The sequence below is a fragment of the Cornus florida genome, unplaced genomic scaffold (assembly GCF_030987335.1).
Source record: "Cornus florida cultivar Cherokee Brave unplaced genomic scaffold, ASM3098733v1 CherokeeBrave_3.0.0_Hap2_Chr04, whole genome shotgun sequence".
Lineage (NCBI taxonomy): Eukaryota > Viridiplantae > Streptophyta > Magnoliopsida > Cornales > Cornaceae > Cornus > Cornus florida.
Genome location: NW_026775574.1, coordinates 11,623,392 through 11,643,158, shown reverse-complemented (window position 1 = coordinate 11,643,158; position 19,767 = coordinate 11,623,392). Strand labels below are relative to the sequence as shown.

Below are 19,767 nucleotides of genomic sequence, written 5' to 3'. Positions count from 1 at the left end.
TGTACCATCAACGAAACTGAGCTTATTCCTTGGTTGTAAGGCCATACGCGTAGATCGATACCAAGTACTATAGTTATCTCCATTAAGTGGTGGAGATACTAAAACTGCTGTGGGATTTGTCAGAATTGTGCAAGGTGTATGGGTTTGAGAAGGGATCAATGATTTGAGGAGAGGCGATACTAGTCTGGACTATAGAGGTCTCTGTTGTAGTATCAGTGCTAATCGCCATAGAGGCAAAAGAGGACCAACTTAAGAAAAAAAAAAACCTAATGCTTTGATACCATGTCAAAATTTTGAATAGGAAAAAAGGACCACTTCTCTTATTGAGTCGTTAATCATGTACAACTTATATATATACAGATTTGGGTAAAAAAGAAGAGAAAAAAATAATCTAGAGAATTCTAGTGTGATACTCATGTATAAAAAAGTCAAAGCTAAAAACAATGCAAGAAATCTTGTTGATTGTGTGCTTGTCAAATTGTGTGCTAATAGCTGATTGTGTGCGCTGATTATGTGCTTGCCAAATTATGTGCTAATAAAACTGAAAAACAGAAAATTGTAAAAAAAAACTCTGCTTGGTTCAGTTTTCTGAAAATTATTTTCTGAAAACTCAGTTATAAAAAAGACTGTTTTAAGAAAACTGTCTTTTATTGTTTTTTGAAAACTATTTTGTTTTCTAAATTTTTTAGAACTGTTTTTAGAGTTACAAATCAAATAAACCCTAATGTGTTAAGTTAATCATAAAAATGATTTTCCGATTAGCTGAATTGGGTTCACATTTTCTTATCTTATGAAGTTGGGGAACTTGTGGGTTTTGTAGGAAAAAGCTATACTTGGTGCAATAACAATTCTAGATTTGCACGTCATTGTTATTTTAACTTTTAGATTTGCACGTCATTGTTATTTTAACTTTTAATTTTATGAATTTATTTATAATAATTTTGAAAGTCTAAATCTAGAATTGCAGGTTAGGTGTCTTGGATTTGATGATTCTAAGAGTCTAAATATGAAACAACAAATGTGAAAGGGAAAAATAACCCTAGCTTATCTTGACTTAATGAAAAAGGTAATTAAATATTGACCGGCCACCAGATTTCTCCAACTCTCAGACGATAATATCTCGTTATTAAGGATAACCATTTCTAGTAGATAAGAATGATGACAAATCGTATCTAGGATAGGATTTGTCATAGGGTAAGTTCAAATCTTATCAAGGATAAGATTTCCACGAGGTAGGCTCCATGGGCTAACGACGATGAAATTCCCTTATCAAGAATAAGGAAAGTGACTATAAATACAAAGACGACTCGGGAATAAGGTACACACAAAAAAACTCCTACTAAGCGAATTACGATTAAAAGTCTCTATCGAGAACCCTTACTAACTTGATCGTCGGAGGGTCAATAGCCGGTACCACACCGGTGTTTGACTTTGCCATCCTTATTTTGCAGGAAACGGTGTCGTACTAGACCGCGGCGAAATTCAACCTCAACAGTTGGCGCCGTCTGTGGGAACAGCGATTCCCTTGAATCGATTTATTACTCGTTGGGTATAGACGTTTGCGGTCCGGTATGGTTACCGAAGGAACACCGTCGTAGAGATCTGTTCAAAGGGAAGAGTCGGGTGAAAATCTACACGTCCCAAATGACCAGACACGATTTGCAGCGTTGGAATTGCATGTCCAAACTCTGAATCAGGGTATGGACCAGTTGATCCAACAAAATGCAGCACTCCTGCAACACCCTGTTCCACCGGTTCAATAGGGCTTGCCACGCCAAGACCTCTCGAATCCAAATAGGGGTAATGGGAATCTGGAAGAGCAGGACACTCATCCTCCCCGACATGAGACCGAAGCTGAACAAAGCCAGGTGGGAAACCAACATAGAGAGGTGATCCACCCCTTTCTTCCACGGAGTTCCCGACCCCATGAAGACACGGCTGTCATTGAAAAGACCGAAGAGATTTCCCACGTTGACCTAGAGATGTAGGATCTCAAGGCAAAGATAGAGGGTGTGATGCAGGCTATGAAGGGAAAAGGCATTGCAGCCATAGATGGTTTGGTGCAGAAGACCAATTTGCCGTTCAGCCCCTCAGTTATGAAATGCCCTTTGCCAAACAAATTTAGAATGCCCACAATTGAGAGTTTCGACGGAACTAAAGATCCCCTCGACCACTTGGAGACTTTTCAGGCGCTTATGCACCTACACGCGATGCCGGATGAGATCATGTGCAGGGCTTTCCCAACAACTCTTAAAGGATCAGCACGGGTATGGTTCAACAAACTAAAGCCAGGAACCATCGAAACCTTTAAAGAATTGAGTAAGGGCTTTGTGGGCCATTTCATTGCTGGCCAGAGGCATAGAAGGCTGGCTACCCACCTCCTTACTGTGAAGCAACAGAAGGGAGACTCACTGCAAGATTGCATTAGTCGTTTTAACACGGAGATGTTACAGGTGGAGGAAGCGAATGACAAGGTGGCTCTAGCCGCCTTCATGGGAGGACTTCAAACCTCAAGATTCCTCTTCTCTTTATCAGAGGAACCTCCTACCAGCATGGCCGAGTTATTGGTTCGAGCTAAAAGACATATGAATGCTGAAGATGCAATGATTGCGGAAAGGGAAAAGAAGGGGAGGATAAGAAGTCAGACAAGAAAAGGCCGGCCCTGACGATCAGAGATGAAAAGGAAACCAAGTATAAGAAACCCATGGTCAACCAGAATGAAAGGGCATCTCGCTATAAGAATGAGGAGAGGTATACAAATTACACTCCTTTAAATATGCCGATAAATCAAGTTTTCCTGCAAATCCAGGATGAGCCATATCTGAAGTGGCCACCGAAGTTGAAGTCAGATCCGGCAAGGAGACCTCGTGATAAGTATTACAGGTTCCATAAAGACCATGGGCACGCTACAGAGGATTGCTTCGACCTTAAGGATCAGATTGAGACTCTGATCCGAAGGGGGCACATGCGAAAGTTTATTGTGGGGAATGACAGAACCGACATTAACCCACTAAGAGCAGGCCGAGACAACCACCCTCCTGATCAACAACCAATAGGAGAGATCAGGGTCATAGCCGAGGGGTGTGCAGGAGGTGGAGAATCGAGCTCAGCCCGTAAGGCCTATGCCAGGAGAATGCAAAGCTCATCTGAGGTGTGTGAAGTAGGAGTACAGATTCAACATCGAAAGATGCCTCGTTTAGGTGATCCAGTTATTACATTCTCAGATGAAGACATGAAGGATGTGCAGCAACCTCATGACGACCCTCTTGTCGTCACCATGATGATCGCTAACTATAATACTCGGCGAATCTTGGTAGATAATGGAAGTTCAGCTGATATCATTTTTCCTGATGTATTCAGCAAGATGAAGATTGGTAAGGAGAAACTCAAACCTACTAGATCACCATTGGTGGGATTCACGGGAGACAAGGTCTATCCTCTAGGAGCAGTCATCCTTTCTGTCACTGCAAGAACCAGCCCAAAACAAGTCACTGTCATGGTCGACTTCCTGGTGGTGGATTGTCCATCTGCTTACAATATCATCCTAGGAAGAGCGACCTTAAATTCGATGAGGGCCATCACTTCGACTTATCACCTATTAATGCGCTTCTCTACCGAGCATGGCATGGGCGAACTAAGAGGAGATCAGTCCATTGCCAGAGAATGCTATGTTGCCTCTCTCAAAGAAAAGAGGCAGCAGGAGGCTTTGATTGTCGATGAAGTTGAAGAGAAGGAGCAAGACTGGGCTAAGCCAATCGAGGACTTGGTGGAGATATGCTTAAATGACACTGACATAACAAAAAAGGTGAGGATAGGGTCTCTGCTCCCCTCAGATTTCACAAATATTCTTATACAGTTCCTCAGACAGAATCAAGATGTATTCGCTTGGTCACATGAAGACATGCCCGGTATTAATCCAACTACGATTGAGCATCGATTAAACATAGATCCTACATTCAAACCTATCAGGCAAAAGCGAAGAACATTTGTCGCGGAAAGGAACATGGCTATATCAGAAGAGGTGAATAAGCTTATGAAAGCTGATTTCATCCAAGAGGTTTATTATCCCGACTGGTTGGCCAATGTTGTTTTGGTAAAAAAGGCCAATGAAAAATGGAGGTTGTGCGTAAACTTTACCGATTTAAATAAGGCGTACCCCAAAGACAGTTTCCCTCTGCCAAGAATTGATATGCTGGTAGAAGGGACAGCTGGCCATGAGCTACTCAGTTTTATGGATGCATACTCAGGGTATAACCAAATCTCAATGCACACACCAGACAGAGATAAAACCTCTTTCATCACGGACAGAGGTTTATATTGCTATAAGGTGATGCCTTTTGGCTAAAAAATGCTGGTGCAACATATCAGCGGCTAGTAAACCTGATGTTTAAAGACCAAATCGGAAGGAATATGGAAGTGTATATGGATGACATGCTCATAAAAAGCTTGAAAGCTCAAGACCATTTGGTTGATCTACAGGAAACGTTCCAAGTCCTCAGGAAACACCAGATGAAGCTCAACCCAAGTAAATGTGCCTTCGGAGTTTCCTCTGGGAAATTCCTCGGTTACATGGTAAGTAGAAGTGGGATAGAAGCTAACCCTGAGAAGGTCCAGGCGATTCTCAACATGCAGTCTCCAGCATCGACCAAGGAACTTCAAAGATTGACAGATCGCAGCTCTGAACAGGTTGATTTCTAGGGCGACCGATAAGTGTTTGCCTTTTTTCTGTGTGCTCAGATAAGCTTTTTCATGGACCCCTGAGTGCGAGCAAGCTTTTACAGAGCTAAAGGAATATCTCACTTCACCACCATTATTGTCGCGGGCGATACAAGGAGAACAGCTGTATTTGTACTTGGTGGTTTCTCCGTCGGCAGTAAGCTCAACCTTAGTCCGCGAAGAGGATGGAAACCAGAAACTGGTATATTATATTAGCCGTGCATTCAGGGAGGCGGAAGAAAGGTACCCAAGGATAGAAAAGTTGGCATTTGATAAGTGCTTAAATGTTGCACATTTCAGCACCTAAGTTAGGGTATTTCAGTCTTTGTTATTATCTTAATTTCATGTTTTAGTCCTAATTTATGTTTATGTGTATTTCAGGGCAATAAAGTTAAAATGAGCTAAGAACGGTCCATTAAAGCCTTTTTAGAGTCAAGCAAAGATATTTAGAAAAAGCTCAGAAAATGGCAAAAAGGAGGTCGCAGCCCATTGCTCGTATAGTGTGTTTATTCTTCAAAAGCGGTCAATCTCAGGCCTTTGATGATGTTCCCAAACATGAAGAAGCAAACTAATGAGCTCGGGGCTAAAATGGAGCTAAATAGGGCTTAAAGGAAATTTCCAACTCTGGGAGGATCCCCCAGGGTGGGGGATCAATCCCCCAGGACTTGGCAATATTACAGATTTTTTTTATTGTTTGGGCTTATTTTGTGAACTATTGGGCTTCAATAGGGTTGTTACTTAAGGCCCAGTGAGCCATTAGATTAGGGTTAGTATTTATTTAATTTAGGTAAATATTATTTGGATTATTAAGTTTTTAGTATTCTGTATCGTATTTTTATTCTCTCTGGAAAACACGAAGAAGAAAAAGTTAGGGTTCTTGAGAAAAGCTCAGAGAAGAAGAAGAGGAGCCAGATGAATCAAAGGATGGGGCTTGTTGACATCTTGCATCCATCAACCATGAGTGGCTGATTCTTCAACTTAGGGTTGGATAAACCCTAAGCATGTAACCTAATTCTTAACTCTTAACTTTTGGGGATTAATTTGTGTAATTTATGTTATAGCCTTGATATATATATATATATATATTAATTCTTTCATTTGATTGTCTATGTCAATTTCATATTGTCTTTTATGTTTTTGAATGATAATCAATTTCTACACTTGATTTCTTTGTGACTTGAATCTTGTGATGGCTATACATTGTATTAATTAGATGTAATTATGTTTTGATTTGATGGAAATTGCTTTTATTAGATGGGTTGTACTACAAAATTAGGTTAATGTCTTGTCTAAATAGTTTAATTTCAGGCTTAGTTAGTTTAATTTAAAGTTAATTAATTTAATTGCAATTTAATTCCTAAGTAAGTAGACAATCCATACTAGTGCTTGAAAGTGTTGTGCATTATTTTGTGCACACGCTTGGTCGCACCATAGTTTTGGTGCCGTTGCCGGGGATCTAACGGTTTTTAAAAGAATTGAATTAGACATTAGTTCTTTGTTGATTGTTTACTTTTAAGTCATTTTAATTTTTATTTTCTCATTTGATTTGTCAATTAGGTACTTGAAGCAAAGTGGAGCAAACGCTGGACTTGGAAGCAATTAAAAAAAAATTAAAAAAATTTGAAGTTGCTTAAGGACCATCTGTAAGTTCTCTTTAATTTTAGTACTTTAATTGTATACCAATTTGCATGCTTTGGGCAGCCCAAGTGGAGGCTTAAATTGAGTTGTTTTATTTTTAAGTCCAAGCATACCTTCTTGTAAAAGGCATCGGCCTGTGTGGAGGCATTTATTTGTTTTAAGTGCATTGATATTATTAAGGAGTTTGGGAACATCGTATGTGGAGGTTAAAATTTTGAAATGTTGGTGTGTTGACTTGTTCTAGTGCATGCATGGTCGTAGATCACTTAATCGTCCTCTTGCTCTTGTAAATCAAAATCTCGAAATTTTTCTTCGGCGTTTAAGAAGTAGTACTAGGGATAGTCATCTTAATCTTTCAAATTTTGATCTTCCATCACCTTTAATGGAAGACCCAATAGATCCAATTGAAGATCCCATTGTAGATCTTGGTCATGTGGATCATAATGGTATGCACCACCCACCACAAGTTCATATTGTGGATCCTCAAGGTGTGCATCCACCCTTGGGAATGCCACAACCAGTTAATCATGCGGTGCAACAACCTAATCTAGGGATGCCAAGGCCAAATGTTGTTCCCCCAATTGGTGAGCAACAACAACAATATGCTCAAATGGCATACTCTCAACAAGGTCAAATGGCATATCATCAACAAGGTCAAATGCCATATCCTCCTCTCAATCCTCTCAATCCTCCAATGGTCCTTAGGGATCGTTACACTCCAAATCAATATAATGCACCCACTTGCATTCAATTGCCAAATTTCCGTGCTCATCATTATGAGATTAAGGCTTCCACCATTAACATGTGCCCCCTTTTCTATGGGTTAAGCAATGAAGAGCCTTATAAACATTTAGATGAGTTCTTGGAAGTTTGTTTCACCGTGAAAATCACGGATGTTTCGGAAGAAGTCCTAAAAATGAAGCTTTTCCTTTTCACTCTTCGGGATAAAGCTAAATATTGGTTTAACAACTTGCGGCCAAATACAATCACCTCTTGGGCACAATTACAACAAGAGTTCCTAAAGAAGTATTACCCCGCAAGTCGAACCGATGCCATGAGAACTTCCATTCGTGAATTTAAACAACAAGAAGGAGAACCCTTTCATAAAGCATGGGAACGTTTGAATGACTTGCTACGGAAATGTCCACATCATGACATTCCTAAGTGGCAATTAGTTCAATGTTTTTTTTCAAGTTTATCCGATGCCAATAAGGGCATTGTTGATGCTTCTTGTGGCGGAAGCTACATAGAAAGAAATGAAGATGAAATTTGGCTTCTTTTCGAAAAAATGAGTGAAAACTCAATGCATAGATCTTCATCTTCAAGGGGTGGTCACCTAGCAAATAATGGAGGAAAGAAAGCTCTAAATCAAATAAACTCTTCCATGGAAATTGCCGCCGAGGTTAAAGATCTTACTCAAAGATTTGATAAATTCCTTTTGAATCAAGGTCCGGTAATTCAATCTTATTCTCATCCTTCCAATGAAATGTACATGACTTGTTCTAGTTACACTCACCATACTTCAAATTGCCCTCTTGGATAAGTCATACCAAGTGAGTCTCAAGAACAAGCAAATGCAGCTTTCATTCATCAAGGGAACAACCCATATTCCAATACTTACAATCCAGGGTGGAAAAATCATCCTAACTTTGCATGGAGAAATCAAGGAGACGGTGCAAACCCTCCTCAAAATCAAGGTTACCAAGCAAAGTATGTTCCCCCACATCTCCAAAATCAAAATCAGAATTCTCAAGGTTACCGTCCTTCATTTTATCCTCAGAATGTGAATCAATACTCTCAACCTCAAGCATCAAATTCTCAATCCTATTCTCAACCTCAAGCATCAAATTCTCAATCTTACTCTAATCCAAATCAAACGCCTCCTAAAAGTTTCGTTTTTGAAGACAAGGTCTTGCAAGCCTTAGGTGATCTTCGAAAAGATAATCAATTGTTTCATTCTCACTCTCAATCAATTACAAAGCTTGAAGCTCAAATTGGGCAATTAGCTAATTCTTTAAATGTGAAAGAGAAAGGTAAGTTGCCTAGTCAAACTGAGACCAATCCTAAGGGGCAATTTATGGCGCAAGCAAGTCCTTCATCAGAATTTTCTGGAAATGAGCAAGTTCAAGCAATTACTACCTTGAGGAGTGGTAGGAAAGTGGATAATAAGGTAGAGATACCTAAGGAGGATAATGAACTGAAGCAACCAAGTGGTAGCATCCGTCCCATTCTAAATCCTATTCCTATTTCTTTGGATGCTAGTGGTTCCAAAATGGACATTCCGTCATCTTCATCATCATCTCCCCAATTAAAGAAGCCTTATGAGCCAAAAGCTCAATTTCCTCAAGCTTTGAGAGAGACTTCATCATTTGGGAGACATAAAGGGAAAATTCATGATATGATGGAAGTGTTTAAACAAGTAAAAATCAATCTTCCTCTTCTAGATGCAATTAGGCAAATTCCACTATATGCAAAGTTTTTGAAGGACTTGTGCACACAAAAGAGGAAGAGTAAGGGAAGGGACCTTAAGAAAGTGCTTTTAACAGAACAAGTGAGTTCCATCATTCTGTCTAACACTCCTCCTAAGTTCAAGGATCCGGGTGCTCCAACCATTTCTTGTGTTATTGGAAACCAAGAGGTTCGTAGAGCTCTCCTTGATTTAGGTGCAAGTATCAATCTCATTCCATACTCTGTTTACTTGCAGTTAGGGTTAGGGGACTTGAAGCCAACATCGGTAGTAATCCAACTAGCCGATAGATCAATTAAGAAGCCAAGGGGAATTGTTGAGGATATTCTAATTAAGGTTGATAAATTTTATTTCCCGGTTGATTTTGTGGTACTAGATACTAAGCCAGTCCCTAATCTCACCAATCACATTCCAGTCATCCTAGGAAGGCCATTCCTTGCCACTGCCAATGCCACCATTAATTGTAGATCCGGCATTATGGACATCTCTTTTGGCAACATGATGGTTAAACTTAATGTTTTCAATGCAAGTCAACATCCCACAGATGAAGACGAGTGTTTCCTAGTAGATGTCTTAGATGAAACCATAGAGGAGACTCTTCCCTCTATTCTCTCTAAGGACCCTCTTGAGGTGTGCCTTTGTGAAATGTTTGAAAGTTGTGGTTTTGACACAGAAGGATCCATAAGTGAGGTGAATGCTTTAATGGACTCTGTGGCCACTTTGGATTACCCACCTTGGAAAAGTAAGAAAGAACCTCTTCCTTCACTCTCTAGTACTCCACCAGTTCCATCTCTTATCTCTCCTCCTATTCTTGAGCTTAAGCCCCTTCCATCAAATCTGAAATACACCTTCTTAGGCCCAAAAGAGACTCTTCCGGTCATCATTGCTTCCAATCTTGAAAATGACCAAGAGAATGATCTTTTGGAAGTGCTTAAAGCTAACAAAGAAGCCATTGGATGGAGTGTGGCTGACCTAAAAGGCATTGACCCTTCTATTTGTATGCATCGCATACACATGGAAGAGGATGAAAGGCCATTTAGGGATGCTCAAAGGAGATTGAACCCAAATATGAAGGACGTTGTCATGAAGGAGGTTGTGAAACTTTTAGATGCGGGAATCATTTATCCTATCTCTGATTCCAAGTGGGTTAGTCCAACTCAAGTGGTTCCCAAAAAGTCGAGAATCACAGTTGTTGAAAATGCTAAGGGTGATCTCATCTCGAAACGCACCGCCACTTCATGGCGTGTTTGCATAGATTACCGAAAGCTGAATTCTGCCACTAGGAAGGACCATTTTCCATTACCTTTCATTGACCAAATCTTGGAAAGATTGGCTGGGCAACAATACTATTACTTCCTAGATGGTTATTCGGGGTATAATCAAGTGGCCCTAGATCCATTAGATCAAGAAAAGACCACATTCATATGTCCTTTCGTTACATTTGTTTATCGACGGATGCCTTTTGGATTGTGCAATGCTCCCGCCACTTTCCAAAGGTGTATGATGTCAATTTTTTCGGACATGGTGGAGAAGTATTTAGAAGTCTTCATGGATGACTTCTTGGTTTTTGGGTCCTCATTTGATTCGTGTCTCCAAAATTTCAAAAAAGTGCTTCAAAGATGTCATGAGACTAATCTTGTGTTAAGTTGGGAAAAGAGCCATTTCATGATTCAAGAAGGAATCATGCTTGGACATGTCATCTCTAAAAGAGGAATAGAAGTAGATAGAGCAAAAGTTGAGCTAATTTCTGAATTGTCTCCACCTACTACGGTGAGAGAAATCCGCTCCTTTCTAGGACATGCTGGTTTTTATCGCCGGTTCATCAAAGACTTTAGCAAAATTGCTAGACCCTTGTGCAACCTTCTTGCCAAGGAGACTCCATTTGTCTTTGATGAAGCATGCCTAAATGCTTTTCATCAACTTCGCACTCTTCTATCATCCGCTCCCATCATGCAACCTCCAAATTGGTCATTACCATTTGAGATTATGTGTGATGCTTCCGACTTCGCAATGGGTGATGTTTTGGGGCAAAGGGTAGGTAAACTACCATATGCTATATACTATGCGAGTAAGACTTTCTCAGGTGCCCAATTGAATTATTCTACCACCGAGAAAGAGTTACTTGCCATAGTATATGCCCTTGATAAATTTCGGTCATATCTCTTAGGATCCAAGGTAATTGTGTTTTCTAATCATGCCGCTCTTAGGCATCTTTTAATGAAAAAGGAAACCAAACCTCGCTTGATAAAATGGATCCTACTTCTTCAAGAATTTGACTTTGAAATCAAGGATAAAAAGGGCTCCGACAATGTCGTTGCCGATCATCTGTCTAGATTAATGGTTGAATCTTCTCCAAATCTTGAAATTCATGAATCATTTTCGGATGAACAACTCTTTCAAATCTCAAATGAGACGTTGCCTTGGTTCGCCGACATTGTTAATTATCTTGTAACCGGCAAACTTGGTCAAAACAAGAAAAAGACTGATTCTTTGCTACCATCCGGAAATACTATTGGGAAGATCCCATTCTGTATCATTATTGCCAGGATCAAATCATAAGAAGATGTGTGCCGGAAAGTGAAGTTCCGAGCGTCCTTGTGTTTTGTCACACACTTGCTTGTGGTGGGCATTTCAGTGGAAAAAAGACCGCTTTGAAGTTTCTTCAAAGTGGGCTCTTCTGGCCCACTATCCACCGAGATGCCTAGAACTTTTGCAAGGTGTGTGTTCGGTGCCAAAAGTTGGGATCAATGTCAAAGAGAGATATGATGCCCTTAACTTCAGTCTTCGTTGTTGAAATCTTCGATGTATGGGGCATAAACTTTATGGGACCATTCCCAATGTCTTATGGCTTTCAATACATCCTCGTTGCCGTTGATTATGTTTCAAAGTGGATTGAGGCTTGTGCTACCAAAACGAATGATCACTCCGTGGTAATTGCATTCGTTAAATCAAATATCTTTGCTCGTTTTGGTATGCCAAGGGCTATGATAAGTGATGGAGGAAAACATTTCTGTAATCAATTCTTGAAGCAACTTTTCTTAAAATACTCCGTCACACATAAAGTGGCCACTCCCTACCATCCCCAAACAAGTGGGCAAGTCGAGGTGTCAAATAGGGAAATCAAGCATATTCTTGAGAAAACTGTCAATCCGACCCGAAAAGATTGGTCAAGAAAATTGAACGATGCTTTGTGGGCTTACCGGACAGCTTACAAGACTCCAATAGGCATGTCTCCATATAGACTTGTTTATGGGAAGCCTTGTCATCTTCCGGTTGAGCTAGAACACAAAGCACTTTGGGCAATAAAAAGGCTCAACTTTAATCTTGATAAGGCTGGAAAGGACCATTTACTCCAACTCAATGAGCTAGAGGAATTGAGAAATGATGTCTATGATAGTTCAAAAATTTACAAGGCAAGGACAAAAGCATTTCATGAGAAACATATTGTGAAAAAGTCCTTTGAAGCCGGTCAAAAGGCTTGGTTATTCAACTCTAGGCTAAAATTTTTCCCTGGAAAGCTTCGAACCAAATGGGAAGGCCCTTATCAAATTATCTCCGTCTCACCTCATAGGGCTGTTGAAGTTAAAAATCTAAAAGATGAAGGGACCTTCAAAGTTAATGGTCAAAGGCTTAAACCATACATTGATGGACAAAATTTTCAAAGAAATATGGAATCTGCCCTCTTGGTAGATCCCATTTACTTTGAAGATTGAGAACATCTCATGTCTTTCTAGCAACGTTAAACACTAGTTGTATCGAATTTCTCCTTCGTTGTATTTTAATTTCCATTTTATTATTATTTTATTTTTATTTTTCCTTTTGTACATTTATGCATTTTTAAATTAAAAAAAACAAGTGAAAAAAAAAATTTTTTTTTTTTAAATTGTAAATGAGTAATGTAGGTTGGTGTTTGATTTTATTTTTATTTTATTATTATTATTATTATTATTATTATTGTATATATTTCATGTTAGTTTTGATTTATTCAAAAACATAAAAAAAAAAAAAAAAATTTAAAAAAAGTATTAATTAGTATAGGTTGATAAGTGATTTTATTTATTATTATTTTTATTTTTATTTTTATCTATTTTTCATTTTAGTGTATATATTCTTTTTAGTTTTGTTTTGTTTTATTTTTTTGTTTATTTTATTTTATTTTATTTTTTAAAAAGAAATTGAAAAAAAAAAAAAAAAAAGAAAAAGAAAGATCAATCCCCAAAATGGGTAGGAGATCGATCCCATTTTCTTGGCAGAGAGTAACAAAAAAATAAGCCAAGTGGATTGATCCCCGTCCAAAGAGATCGATCCCATTTTACATGTGTTTCTCCCTTCTCATTAAACAGTGAAGGGGACATTTTTTTGCCTAAATTTGTCGATCCCCATCAAAGCAGATCGATCGCACCTTAACCTTTGAAACCACGAATACATTCCTCTCTTTTGTTGCTTGAAATTCTGCTTCTTCCCCCAAAAATCTCTAAACCCAATTTCATTGTCCAACCCTCACGGTTCGCTCTTCTCTTCTCGCGGCTGTTCGTAGTTCTTCTCCGGCGTCGTGGCTATTTTTTTTTTCTCCAGCGATCAAGGTTGGTTCTTCAACGGTGATCGCTGTTGGGTTGTGGGTTATTTCCCGGCGATTTTGATTTCGCCGTTCTCTGTAGCATTTGGGTCGTCTTTCCGGCGTCGCATCTGAGTTTTTCCAGCAATTTAGGCTGGTGTTCTCCAGCGATCAAGGCTGTTTCGGCCTTTATTTTTTCGGCGTCAGATCTGGGTCACGGTTATTTCATATGCCGGCGAGACCCAGCAGCGGATTCGCAGCTGGGTTCATCTTTCCGGCGATCTGTTTCGTCATCCGATGTTGCGGCTGGTTCGCAATTCTTCTCCGGCGTCAAGGCTGGATCTTTGCGGCGTCGCAGCTAGTTTTTCTTCTTCTTCAGATCTCGGCTTGGACCGGCGATCTATTTTTTCGGCGAACAGCGGCTGGGTTCTTCTCTTGTCGTGGCTGGGTCGCCGTTTTCCCCAGCGATTTCGGCTGAGTTTCTTTGGGTTTCGATTGGGACGATTACAAGATGAGTTGGGTTCGCCGATTTGATTTGGTTCTTCTTCTTCAGGTCCCGGCTGGATAGTTGTTCTGCCGGCGAGACCCAGCAGCGATTCCAGCGGCTGTTCATCTTCTACAGCATCGCGGCTTTTCGTCTTCTGTAGCGCCGTTTTCTGGGTTCATCGGCGTCGCAGCTTGTTTGCTGGTATCGCTGGCGATTCTTGGCTGGTTTACCCAGCTCTGCCGGTTGTCTTCTCCGGCAAGCTTGTGATGTTTAAAAAAAATAAAAATAAAAAAAGGGAAGGAAAAAGAAAAGGAAAAGGAAAAAATTAAATAAATAAAAAAAGAAAAAAACTAAATAAATATAAAAATTAATTTAATAATAATAAATATAAAAAATTAATTTAATAATAAATTAAATAAAAAATAATACATAAAAAAAATTTAAATAATAAAAAAAAAAATTTTGAATTGTTGTTTAAAAAAAAAAAATTTACATTGATAATTTTAAAAAAAAAAAATTTGAATTGATTTATTTTAAATAAAATAAATAAATAAATTTCACTTGCATTCCATCTTGCTAGAGACGTTAAACTTAGCCCATTTATTTTTTTTTATTTTGTAGGTTCTATATACATTTTTTTTTTCTTTGTTTCTTCAAAAAAAAAAAAAAAAAAAAAACTTAATTTTCTTTCCATTTATTATTATGTATCTATATATTTATTTTATTTTAGTATATATTTTTCTTTCTAGTTTAGTATATTTTTCTTTGTGTTAAAAAAAAAAAAAAAAAAAAAAAAAAAAAAACAAAGAGATCAATCCCATTCTTATAAAAAAAAAAATTCAAAAATATGTGTTTCCAGTATGCCCTTCTGACTAGTTAGGAATGTTTTCTGATTTTATAAAGGGTTTCATCTCATATTTCTTTGTATCGTGTTATAAATTATTTGACCTATATGCATTACTTATCCCCTGTGATATTTGCTGTGAGTTTGCTAGTATGATTATACAGCTAGGTTTTTGCACTTAAGTTTGGGGGAGACATCTTTCCTACTGGATCATTGCCGGACTTTATAGTCTTTGCCATCACAGTATACTCTTTCCATCATTTTTCATTATTCTCATTGCACATTGAGGACAATGTACAGTTTAAGTTTGGGGGTAAGGTCATCATGATTTATTCTATTTTAAATTGAGCTTTAAATGCATAATGAGATTTGAGATGTGTTTGGCAATGATTTCGAACTTTTGAAGTATAGTTCCTTTGAAAAGCAAGTTATTAGGGTCTAATACTTCTTGTATGCTCTAGGATGCCATTTAGGGGTAAATTTTTAATTTTTGATATCATGTTTGCTCTTGTAGTACACATCATCTTGTTGGTTGAAAATACATTGAGAGTTGATTCTAGAATTCTACACTTGCACTTGCGCACACTAGCATTCAATTTGTGGGTTACATGCTTAGTTGATTATTGTCTTGGTTTATCCCAATTGAGCTAGTATGCTTTGAAAGCTTTCATTCTTGATAAAATGACCTTGCAAAAAAAAAAAAAAAAAAAAAAAAAAAAAAAAAAACTGCATTCTTTTAACATGTCAACTGATTAAAAAGGAAGACAAGGGAAAAATGTAAGATGTATGATTAGTTTGAGTTCGTAGCCTAGCCATTCTGAGTCATTACGCCCTTAGGAGTGTCTTTACACTTAACGCCCTAAGACCATCTGGTTTGGGAGTCGTTGGCTCAACGCTTGTTACATGGGGTGATTAGAGAGTTTAAGGAACTTGGACATTGCACATGGTCATACATAAAAATAAAAATAAAAATAAAAAATGAAATCAATAAAATAAAATAAAATAAAATAAATAAATAAATAAAAGAATGTTTGATTAAATAACAAGGTTCATTCAATGTCTTGATGTCTGGTACTATATCTGCATGCTAGTTTGAGGGTAAGGTTATGCCATTACTTTGATTTGTTAGGATAACAACACATTTTGATGCCGGTTCACTTAAAAGGATAATAGAATTGATTCAATTTACATGATTAATTGATTGATGTGTGGAGGACCGTTTTTGCTTACATGATGTTGAAATGTTGATAATAGCTTAGAAATGGCAGAAATTTGCATACTTGAGGTAGTCAACTTTCAACACTTGTTTAATATGTGTCGTTGCTTCTCAAGTAAGAAAGAGCTGTTGATGTTTGTGGGTACCATTTCTGTAAACCCTCACGAAACTTCACTCGTCCACTAGGGGTAACCTAGGAGTTTAAAAGGTTTGTTGCATATGCTAAATGCAACCGTGATCCCTACGAAAGTGGTGTTATCTTTATTTGTTTTATTAGTTCATAGTTGTATATATGTTTATTTCATTTCCATGCTGTAGTTCATTGCTAGGGACTAGCAATATCTAAGTTTGGGGGCGTGATAAGTGCTTAAATGTTGCACATTTCAGCACCTAAGTTAGGGTATTTCAGTCTTTATATTTATCTTAATTTCATGTTTTAGTCCTAATTTATATTTATGTGTATTTCAGGGCAATAAAGTTAAAATGAGCTAAGAACGGTCCATTAAAGCCTTTTTAGAGTCAAGCAAAGATATTCAGAAAAAACTCAAAAAATGGCAAAAAGGAGGTCACAGCCCATTGCTCGTATAGTGTGTTTATTCTTCAAAAGCGGTCAATCTCAGGCCTTTGATGATGTTCCCAAAGATGAAGAAGCAAACTAATGAGCTCGGGGCTAAAATGGAGCTAAATAGGGCTTAAAGGAAATTTCCAACTCTGGGAGGATCGATCCCCCAGGGTGAGGGATCTATCCCCTAAGACTTGGCAATATTATAGATTTTTTTTATTGTTTGGGCTTATTTTGTGAACTATTGGGCTTCAATAGGGTTGTTATTTAAGGCCCAGTGAGCCATTAGATTAGGGTTAGTATTTATTTAATTTAGGTAAATATTATTTGGATTATTAAGTTTTTAGTATTCTGTATCGTATTTTTATTCTCTCTGGAAAACACGAAGAAGAAAAAGTTAGGGTTCTTGAGAAAAGCTCAGAGAAGAAGAAGAGGAGCCAGATGAATCAAAGGATGGGGCTTGTTGACATCTTGCATCCATCAACCATGAGTGGCTGATTCTTCAACTTAGGGTTGGATAAACCCTAAGCATGTAACCTAATTCTTAACTCTTAACTTTTGGGGATTAATTTGTGTAATTTATGTTATAGCCTTGATATATATATATATATTAATTCTTTCATTTGATTGTCTATGTCAATTTCATATTGTCTTATATGTTTTTGAATGATAATCAATTTCTACACTTGATTTCTTTGTGACTTGAATCTTGTGATGGCTATACATTGTATTAATTAGATGTAATTGTGTTTTGATTTGATGGAAATTGTTTTTATTAGATGGGTTGTACTACAAAATTAGGTCAATGTCTTGTCTAAATAGTTTAATTTCAGGCTTAGTTAGTTTAATTTAAAGTTAATTAATTTAATTGCAATTTAATTCCTAGGTAAGTAGACAATCCATACTAGTGCTTGAAATCCATACTTATTGTCACAATTGCATTACCCTCTAGATTAATGTGTGTTGAAATTGTAACTTAAATTGATGAATCATGCTTTGTATTGGTGAATTACGCTACACTTAGTTTAATTGTCATTAGGTAGTTGATTCATGCTTGAAATTGATGGTTTATACTTTTTATTGCAATTATTAGCCACATTCTAGATTACACATTTTTATTCCCCAATTAGTTAAAAGTTAATGAGTTAGGAAATGTGCTTAGTGGTGAATCCTACACCTTAAGTCTCTTTCCAATCTTTTATACTCTACTTTTTATTTACATTATTAAGTTTAAAATTAGTCTAATCACAAAACCAAACCTTTTTAGCAATCACATAAGCACTAAAGTAGAATTCAATTCTGAAAAACCTATAATTGTTTAGATCTCTTGGGACGATCCCTGCTCACTTCATACTCCATAGTATAAGTGTTTAGTGGTTTTATAAATTTTAAAATATGGTGCCCACTTAACATTATTTCTAAACCTAAAGTGTTGTGCATTATTTTGTGCACACGCTCGGTCGCACCAGCATTTGCTCTAGTTATCTCCGCGAGGAAACTCAGGCCTTACTTCCAAGCTCATACAATAATAGTATTGACGGACCAACCACTTAGGCAGGTTCTCCGCAAACCTGATACTTCAGGGCGACTCATGAAGTGATCGGTAGAACTTGGAGAGTTCGATATCCAATACAAACCCTGAACGGCCTTAAAAGCCCAGGTACTGGCAGATGTTATAGCGGAATTCATACCAGAAAATGGGCCCGAGCATACTGCAAATAAGGAGGAAGAAGCCGAATCTACTTGGACGTTATATGTGGATGGGTCTGTCAACGCCCGTGCAAGTAGGGCAGGGCTAGTAATTATCTCCCCAAATGGGGAATGCATCAAATATGCACTCAGGTTTGGTTTTAAAGCAACCAACAATGAGGCAGAGTATGAAACCCTCCTAGCAGGCCTCAGGATGGCGAAAGCTTTGGAAGTTGAACGATTAGTAGCATATACTGACTCTCAACTAATAACTGGACAAGTTCAGGGGGAATATGAAGCCAAGGATGAGAAGATGAAGACCTATTTACATAAGATAGAGGATATCAAGGGTTTTTTTAAGAAGTTTTCTATTCGCCGGATTCCCCGAGAAGAGAATGCGCAGGCAGACGCCCTGGCTCAAATGGCAATCACAGAGGAAGATAAAGCTATACCCGTGGGATATTTGGATGAGCCTAGCACGGTCTGGGATTGGCCACAGAAAATACACCAGGTGGCCCACAGCATGGAGTGGGCAGAACCCATTATCAGGTACATTGAGAATGAAGAGCTACCCCAGGACCGCATGGAAGTATGAAAGATTAGGATGCGTGCGGCAAAATATTCCCTCATTGATGGGGTTCTCTACAAGAAGGGATTTTCTCTACCCTACTTACGTTATGTCTCTATTAATAAGGCAAATTACATTCTAAAAGACATACATGAAGGCCTTTGTGGAAATCATGCTGGGGGTAGATCACTAGCGCATAAAGCTATCCGACAAGGATACTTTTGGCCTACTATGAGGACAGATGCACTTGAGTTTGTGAAGAAATGTGACAAGTGTCAGAGATTCGCCAATGTCCCAAAACAACCAGCAGAAAAGTTAACCCCTCTTACAGGGCCGTGGCCTTTTGCCCAATAGGGGACAGACCTCATCGGCCCCTTACCCCAAGGGAAGGGACAAACTAAATACGCAATTGTGGCTATCGATTATTTCACTAAATGGGTAGAAGCTGAGCCATTAACTCATATTGGAGCGAATGAAGTAAAAAAGTTTTTCTGGAAGACAATAATCTGCAGGTTCGGAGCACCAAGGTAATTGTGACCAATAATGGGAAGCAGCTTGAAAGTGAGCAGTTCCTCGATTTTTGTAATGAACTTGGGATCAAAGTTCATTTCTCCTCTCCTGCCCATCCCCATGCCAATGGGCAAGTTGAGGTCACGAATAGGACAATATTAAAGATGATCAAGACGGGCCTAGAAAAGGCCAAGGGTTTATGGCCTGAACAACTACCCGGAGTTTTATGGGCCTATCGCACTACCGTAAGAACCCCCACTGGGGAGACCCCTTTTGGGTTAGCTTTTGGAAGTGAAGCTGTGATCCTGGTAGAAACAAAGGTTGCTACCTTCAAAACCAAGTATTTTGAACCTCAACAGAACGGGGTGGAACTACGATTAAACCTAGACCTGGTAGAAGAGAAAAGGAAGCAGGCCCAGGTCAAGGTTGCGGCTTACCAGCGGATGATATCCAAGTACTACAATGCCCGGGTCAAGCCAAGGAGGTTCGAGCCAGGAGACCTGGTGCTTCGCTAG

General features: G+C 38.5%; 1 protein-coding gene and 1 non-coding gene across 2 annotated transcripts; one reads left to right on the top strand and one right to left on the bottom strand.

The window, feature by feature from the left end:
* Positions 1-4,410: 4,410 nt before the first annotated feature.
* LOC132304712 (uncharacterized) lies at positions 4,411-19,767 on the top strand. Its single transcript, XM_059802443.1, has 6 exons — positions 4,411-4,686; positions 13,545-13,802; positions 13,945-14,118; positions 18,146-18,763; positions 18,869-19,033; positions 19,255-19,767. Exons 1-6 carry the CDS (start codon positions 4,411-4,413, stop codon positions 19,765-19,767), a joined length of 2,004 nt encoding a protein of 667 aa, XP_059658426.1.
* LOC132305704 (small nucleolar RNA R71) lies at positions 7,406-7,512 on the bottom strand. The gene has a single exon (XR_009481669.1). It is a non-coding gene; the product is annotated as a small nucleolar RNA R71 (small nucleolar RNA).